The 7,995-nt window shown below is 36.6% G+C and overlaps 1 protein-coding gene across 2 annotated transcripts in view; it reads left to right on the forward strand.

Moving 5' to 3' along the window:
* Positions 1–7,673, forward strand: part of SLC9A3 (solute carrier family 9 member A3) — a 56,166-nt gene extending 48,493 nt beyond the window's left edge. The window contains exons 11-17 of one of the 2 annotated variants that reach the window (XM_075745278.1): positions 235–350; positions 987–1,116; positions 1,640–1,816; positions 2,355–2,430; positions 4,084–4,197; positions 4,695–4,938; positions 7,549–7,673. In XM_075745278.1, coding sequence (XP_075601393.1) covers positions 235–350; positions 987–1,116; positions 1,640–1,816; positions 2,355–2,430; positions 4,084–4,197; positions 4,695–4,938; positions 7,549–7,552 — 861 coding nt within the window. In that variant the 3' untranslated portion in view covers positions 7,553–7,673. Of the gene's footprint in view, positions 1–234; positions 351–986; positions 1,117–1,639; positions 1,817–2,354; positions 2,431–4,083; positions 4,198–4,694; positions 4,943–7,548 lie in introns of those variants that run through there. The other variant, XM_075745277.1, reaches the window with a different exon arrangement.
* The last annotated feature ends 322 nt before the right edge of the window (positions 7,674–7,995 follow it).

Below are 7,995 nucleotides of genomic sequence, written 5' to 3' on the forward strand. Positions count from 1 at the left end.
ATTTATAAGAGTGGAATATTTTTTCTCCTAGCGTTGTTCATTGGGATAACATCACTCAACATAAAGAAACCATAAAACTAAAAAATGATTTGTATTCGTTACCTAACTACAACTTCTCCACTGCTTCTTGTACCATTTGCATATAGCAGCCTCACAAATTATCCACATTTTCTGATACACATTTTGCCATAGGTGTTTATAGCTATAATATGTCTTGTTTCTTTCCGTGGCCAGGGAGAACGTAGAGGTTCCTTGGCATTTATACGCTCTCCAAGTACAGACAACATGGTAAATGTGGATTTCAGCACCCCACGCCCAAGTACTGTGGAAAGCTCTGTCTCTTACTTGCTGTAAGTAATGTGGACTGATTGTGGGGGGTTTTTGGTGTGGTTTTTATTATGTTATATATGAGGAAATGGAAACAGTGTTATAAATTTTGAAAAATGCAAATTAGAGGGGCTTCATTCACTACTTTTTTTGAACTTCAATTAATCTTTTCTCCCACATGAAATGGGTACACATACAGTTAGTTATATTGTTGCATTTTACACACAAACAATTTTTTGCAGTAAAGGCTGATGAGATGAAGCAGACATCCACATTAGACTTATTTCATGTGTCTTTTGTTCACCAACTGCTATAGACAGGACTAGATGTCATTTTTGTGTCTGCTCCAGAAAAAATCAGGAGAGAGGCAAGGAAAAAAAATTGCTCCTTCCTTAACTCTTTCATGATTCTTTCACCAAACAGACCGTGTGTCATGTAAACTGAGAAATTAATGCTACATCCACCTGAAACACAAACCCCAATCTTTTCACATTTCCTATTAGGTGTTTGCTCATTCATTTTCATTTAGCTGATTTTGACCTTTCTTCTTTTGTTTAAACTTCATTTCTCCCTCTTGTTCCCCATTTTCCTGGTTTTTCTTCCTCTTCAGCAATTACTGATTTTTAAAATTGCTATTTGTATATCGTATTCTTCTTCAGGAGAGAAAAAGCTGGACCAGTTTGCCTTGACATGCAAGCTTTGGAGCAGAGGAGGAAAAGTATCCGGGACACAGAAGACACAGTTGCTCATCACACCCTACAACAGTACCTGTATAAACCCAGGCAGGAGGTGAGAGCAGAAGGCTACCCTTGGACTGTTTTACAATCTAAAACTAGGAGACATTAGGAACCAAAACTTGGGGAGCAAAACTCGAAAGGAAAGAATCCATCTGCAAAATCTGCACCTTTGATGAAGATAGATATATTCTTTCCTATTTATGAACATTCCTCTTTAACAGAACTAATGCCTTTGATTTCACTGCGACCAGTGGAATACAGAACTGGGTCCAGTATAGGTTCTGAAGCAGGATTAAATGGAGTGTATCAACTGAAGTGATTCAGACACTTATAGGAAGAGGTTTATTTTGAATGGCAGTCACTCTTACGTACTTAAAATTCCTGGACTTATACTTGTTTCATGGTGAAGAAAGAGAAGGAAAAATAGGAGTTTCATGAATGCCTTCAGACTAGTCTTTGGTTCATTCTTTTTAATGGAGTTGTCTACATTTGCATGACACTGATTGATTCATTGATTCAGGGCTTCCAGCTATATTTCTAAATAAATTAATATTGTCTTCCCTTCCTGGCCACAGCACAAACACCTGTACAGTCGACATGAGATCATGCACAGTGAAGATGAGAAACAAGACAAGGAGATTTTCCACAGGACAATGAGGAAGCGCTTAGAATCTTTCAAGAGTACCAAACTAGGAATAAACCATTCCAAGAAGCTCAATAAAATCCACAAGCGAGACCGGGGCCAAAAAAGGGTAAAATACTTTCACAAGGACCCAGATGTAGCCACCTATTATACAAACTAAGGGTTGGGGAGGGCAGGGATGACTCTGAAGGGTCCTATTCCCTGCATTTATGTCTGTCCTATAGAACTTCATCAACTTAAAGAGCCTAAGCAAGAAGAGATTAGACTATGAGATAACTCAAGGCAGCATCTTCTCACATGCTGTTTTTCTCTGTGCTTTGGGACCCTTCTTCTGGGTGAGAGATTTTTGATCACTTGAAAAACACCAGACCTTGAGCCATGCTACAACATTGTGGGGAGATGTTGCAGGATAGCACTATAGCATAGAGCATTCCACAAAATTTGCATGAAACTAAGAGGGAACGTACAGCATACAAAGAACCAAAGTTCCTTTCTTTTTCTGTAGTGAGTTCAGGGGGGTTACTAATGACATCCATATTGAGTCTCAAGCAAAGATTACAACAGATTTCAGGGTTATGTTGCTGAACATGTGATTTCAAAGGATGTTACAGCCATTTCTATTTTTTTGTAACTTTGTTTTCTTTCAGCGAAACAGCAGTATCATACCAAATGGAAAAATATCTTCAGAAAATCCAGTAGAAGATTTTACTTTGAAGGAAAAAGGTAAAAAGACTCTTAGACCAGTTTCATTAACTGCATTTTACCAGCTACATTGTCAGTAAAGCATCACTGAAAAATGTCGTGATATGCAACAGTGAAGCTGGTATTAAAAAGGGACTTGTAGTCATAATTCAGAACTCAGAGTGGGGATCTGCTCCATGCTTAAATGCAGTGTCTCGGTGATTTAGAAGTTGTTTTTCTAGGCAGCTGAATGACAAACCAAATTTTAATTGGTCTTTTTACTCACATTTTTAAAATATCACATTTAAATTTTGAAAACAAAATCATACAGTGGCTACAATGTAGATGAACTTTCAGCTTCCTTTTGGATAAGATGCACAGAGCAACTTTCGCTAGCATTTTTCTTTTTCTTCACAGCAGGCTATGTCTGTGCAGGACACCATGCCATGTAAAATTCAGTAGTTGAGATGACATTCTGATCTGAGTTAAGGTCCATTTGTTTAGAAGGGTCTGAGTCAGAGTTGATTCTAAGCAAGCATGTTAGAACTCAAGGAGAGTGTAGCTTTGAAAGTCAGAGGCCAGTTTCAGCACTAATTCACCCTTCATGTACAAATCTAACACACAGGTCAGCCTTGAAAGTGTAATCTGAAGCTGACTGGCCTAGGGAGCATCCCTAGCAAAAGTATGGTTGCATGTAAAGCCCAAATTCTTTCATCTCATGTTTTAGCCATCTTTTGGCATTGAAGTCGGTCATAGCAAGACGTGATGGACACGAATATGTTTATTATGTAATTACAAGATATGTGTCATTTAAAAACTGAAATGGCGGTTTAAAAGTGACTGTGCTAACTTTTATTTGTGTTCTTTCATCTGTTTATGCATGCAACCCCTTGATCTCAAAGAGAATTGAAGTAGAGAGGGATTAATATTTTCTCAGTAGCTCCAAGAAAAGATATTTCTCTTTGTGTATGTTCTTTGAATCATTTTCTGAGCACTATTCTTCTTTGACTGACAGGGGCAGTGTAATATTCTAGAACCTTTTTTGCATGGGAAGAGCTTTCCAAATACTTATCAGTAGGTCATTCAATGCTATCTTGTTAAAGAACACTGTGTATAGATGTCATTCTCTACTTAAAAAAAAAGCTTCATTGGAAGACAGTCTTAAGTGGTTTAGCAGCTGTTGTAAAACTGATTCTACTGCAGTAGAAGTAGCAATGACCTCACCGGGTTTTAAATCAGTGAGGATACGAATGCTGACCTCTGCAAAATGATGAAAATGCATGGCTGGGCATTGTAACAGGACAATATTTATCAACACATGAGCATTTAAGACACAAAACACAGCAGCAGCAACGATGCCATGTCATAGGTTGGTTTGTTTCAGTCCCAGGAAAGCAGACAATTCTGTTGGCCAAAAGCTTAGCCAGAGTGTGAAATTTCCATCATAGCACCAGATGATAATGCCAGAAAGCTGTATTGAGTTTCTTCATGTAATTGGTATCTAAGCTGCAAACTCTACATACATTCACATTTCAGTGTTAGAACTGTTGATTAAATTTTGCCCTTATCTAGATCCTTGTTAAAGATGTATCTTTGATAACTATGCCAGCATCAAAACAGCATGAAACAGCATTTTCTATCAGAACTGATACAAATCTCTAATCAAATTGGATTTTTTTTTTTTTTTCCCCCCAGATTTGGAGTTTTCTGAATCAGAAGAAAATAATGATTATGAAACTTTGCATTTAGGCAAAGGAGTTGATTTCCTGGCTAATGTGACGAAGCAAAATTTCACAGATACTCCTACTGGTAAAAATATTAATTACCTATAGAGTTGTTTTTTTTTCTCAAATGTTAAAAAAAAATACCGGAAATGCTGCTGATTTAGCCTATACTTTTTGTTTTGTTTTGCATTTTTTCCCATCTTTTGGGGTTTTTTTAATGGATTTGATTTGAATTATCTGCAGTTATTTTATGTTGTGCTTTATTTTGCTTAAAATTTGCTGACTGATTTTTTTTTATTGCTTTTATTTTTTTGTCTCCAGATATCCCAAACATAACTGCATATTGGATGTAATATCCAGTTTTTCTCTTTAATAGGAATGCAAAATTACTAGCAATAACCAAGGTAGAAAGAGCAACCTACATGTGTATAATGGTTGTGTATTGGCCTAGTCACACCTATATCAGTGTGTATCAGCCTATTTTTCTCCCACTACAGCCATTCTCCTTTTACAAAGCATCTTGCTATACTACCAAGAAATTATTTTGATTACTTATATTTGTCACTTGTGAACTTTTTTTAGGAATTGATAACCCAATATTTTCAGCTGATGATGAACAAAGCATCTACATGAAGTTCTCACCATGGTTATGTAGTGAAGATACTGTGGTACCATCACAAAGGGCCCGAGTGCAGATCCCATATTCTCCAAACAACTTCAGACGGCTCACTCCATTCCGGCTTAGCAATAAATCAATAGATTCCTTCCTGCTAGCAGATGGCCCAGAAGACCGACCCAGATCTTTTCTCCCAGAATCAGCACATATGTAATATTTTAAAAGATATTATCAACTTTATTTTTAAATCAGCCTTCCTATCAACCCTGACTACTGACAAACTTGCTTTTCTGATTTTTCTTCTCCTGGAGCTTCTCTTTCCTTTCTGATTTCTTCATACAACTAAACATCTTCTGTTTTCCTTCAGCATGAATAACAAAACATCTTTCTATTTTCCTTCTGCAGAAGAGCTGTACAACTGTTTGGGGTCCAACGCCTTGTTATTTTTACAGCAGATAAAGATCCCGCTCTTTGTTTTGGCTTGAATACTTTAAATGCCAAGAAAAAAGTATTCCAAATACTGGAATATTGTACACCCATTTTCAAGAGGCTCTAGGTTTCTTTGTTGGTCAGTTCTAGATGATAAGGTTTGTACCTGAATTCCCTAACAGGAATCAGCTAATTCTGATTCAACCCCCCTAAACAGTGATGATTGGTCTTTTTGAGTAACGTTGTCACTACTGTCTGCAGATGTAAGCAAATTAGTGTGAAGCCCCAGAAAGACAATCCAATTGCTGATGGCAAAGGATATGGTTTGCCCATAAGAGGTCAGATGAGTCATTTAATCCATTGGACTTTATTGCATTTGGATGTACAATAGGAGGAGCAGGGCTAGACCAGCAATGAGCTACGCTAAGTCTCTTATTCTCAGCATGATTAGAATATTGCTAAGAAGCCTTGAGTCAGTGCTAAACATTTGCCCAGGTTATTTATCCAGTGCCCAGGAAAGAAAAATGGTCCCACTACTACAATACAAGTACTCAATGACATTGCTGATGTCATCATTAAATTACATAAGAAAAGGTTTAAAAATGAAGCATGTTTACTAGAATGCATCAGAGTTCCCTTGCACAGGCAGAGATAATTACACAACAGCCAGACTGTGGAGAAGCAGAATTCCAGTTTTGGTTAGAGATTTCTCCTTAAGCTGTAAGTTTATCTTAATCCACAGCTTATTTTGAAACCAGAAAAATTCTTAGCTTTCTGATGCAGTAAATAACTTGTTGCTTCTAATATGATAGAGGCTTAAAATTAAATTGACTCTGGATTTAAATGAATGTCCTAGTTGCCCTTTAATTCTCACTTTGTGGAAATTTTCCACACCATAAAAAGCAGCCTGCACTTCTATAATCAACATAGTCAGTGCTGTAAATGAGGTGGGTCAGGTCACAATTTAGACATCATAATTGAATAGAACATAAGGCACTGCAGGGATTATGCTATTAAATGCAATAGTCAGTTTCATCATGAATTCACTTTTGTGGAATCCATGATCACAAATGTATGACCTAGTATCCTCTGTGCATTAACAAATAAAGGAATATGGTAAGTTGTAAGTACTTCTGTAGATAGTTGATGAAACTTTGTTCAGACAAAAACCTCAGGATAAGAGTGAATGCTGGTAATTTTGATTTTAGAAGAATTTCATAACATTTTGAAAAGAAATAGAAAAGGAGGGTCCATTTTTCTTCTGTTCTGGCTTCTGTCTATGCAGAAGATGTGCTAGTTCAAGTGTAATTGCAGGAAGCACATCACTTTCTTTACTGGAGTGGCCTATATGTCTGTGGTTGGTTCTAGTACTCAGTTCCTTATTAATGCATCTTTGATTATGTTTTAAATGATGTTTTAAAATGAACACTGGATTAATTAAAGAACTGTGAATTAAATTCCAATATCCTGATTAAAAACATGAACAATGCGCAGGACTCCAAAAGGAAAACTTGATACTTATCCACATAGAAATTCTCTTCACTGTTTTGTCCCACTGAGAACATTGTCATAAAATATTGCATATGACTTGCTGAACATTTTCTTGCTAACCTTTGTTATATTCCTCCATTCTAATGCCTTACTTATAATTGACTTTATTATTAGGACCTAGTATGTATAAGTTCTTCTTTGGATATCTTTGATACATCAAAATCACTGGGTTTTGACTGCTGTGTTTCTTAAGAAGTGTTTTGGGAAGTTAGATTTCCCAAGCTAAATAAACTTAGACCTTGATTACTCTCTGAAACAGTCCTGTGAATTATCTCCTTAACAAAATTCTCCTAATAGGACAATACTACTGAAATTTCAATTAGAAGTTTTTGAAAAACAATGTAAACTGGAAGACAAGGGTGGAAATGTGACATTTTTCTCTACATAGTTTAAAGTAGAATGAAAACTGATCATGTGCTTTGATCAATAAGAAACTGACTGCCTGGTGATACCCTCTGCTACTTGATTAAAAGAGCACAATTTCTTTCAAAAGTTTCTCAAAGATTTCCTTGCTGAGCATCAGGACTAAATGTTTCAAGATAAAGATACACCTTAAGGACGAGATGATGGCTCCATCTCCTAAATATCTGAAACAGGCAGTTCATCACAAACACTGAACTAAGTTTTGCCTGATACTCTGCAAGGATCAGAAGTTTAATAAACTCACTTTAGGTTGTCCAAGATAGAAATTGGGACAAGGTACAGTTCCCCAGAGAAAAAGCTATCTTAAAACATTCTCATAAGACTTTCATAAAAATAGCCAAGAGCAAAGCCCAATAACCAGCATACTAGTATAGAAAGTATGTATTACAAATGTTTCTATTTAATTGTGCTCTCTAGGTGATATGGACCATGATGTTGAAATGACAGAATACTGCTCTTCAGATGACCAACTAAACCAAAACCAAAGTGTTTCAGTGACTCCCTTCCACTTCTTCCCATCTTGTCTTCAAATGCCTTGGACACAAAACTATTCTTCATTGGAAAACAGAGGGAATATATCTCTTTCTACTGTCTCTGAGTATATATCTTCTTGTGACCCAAATGTACCTGAACTATTCTGGGAAGCAGGTACGGATACAAATAAGAAAGAAACAGTTAACTCAGGTTATTGTTCTGAAGTTAGCTACAAGTCAGAGAATTCACAAGAACCGAATTCTCTACTTATGTTTGAAGGGCTGGAAGACTCTTATATGAAGGAGCCCCAAGAGAAGAAAATGTTGCTTGATGTTCAAGGAAATTACAGATCTGCAGCAGCCAGACGTGTACAAAGCCGACGTTCTTTTC

The sequence above is a fragment of the Balearica regulorum genome, chromosome 2 (assembly GCF_011004875.1).
Source record: "Balearica regulorum gibbericeps isolate bBalReg1 chromosome 2, bBalReg1.pri, whole genome shotgun sequence".
NCBI classification, from domain to species: domain Eukaryota; kingdom Metazoa; phylum Chordata; class Aves; order Gruiformes; family Gruidae; genus Balearica; species Balearica regulorum.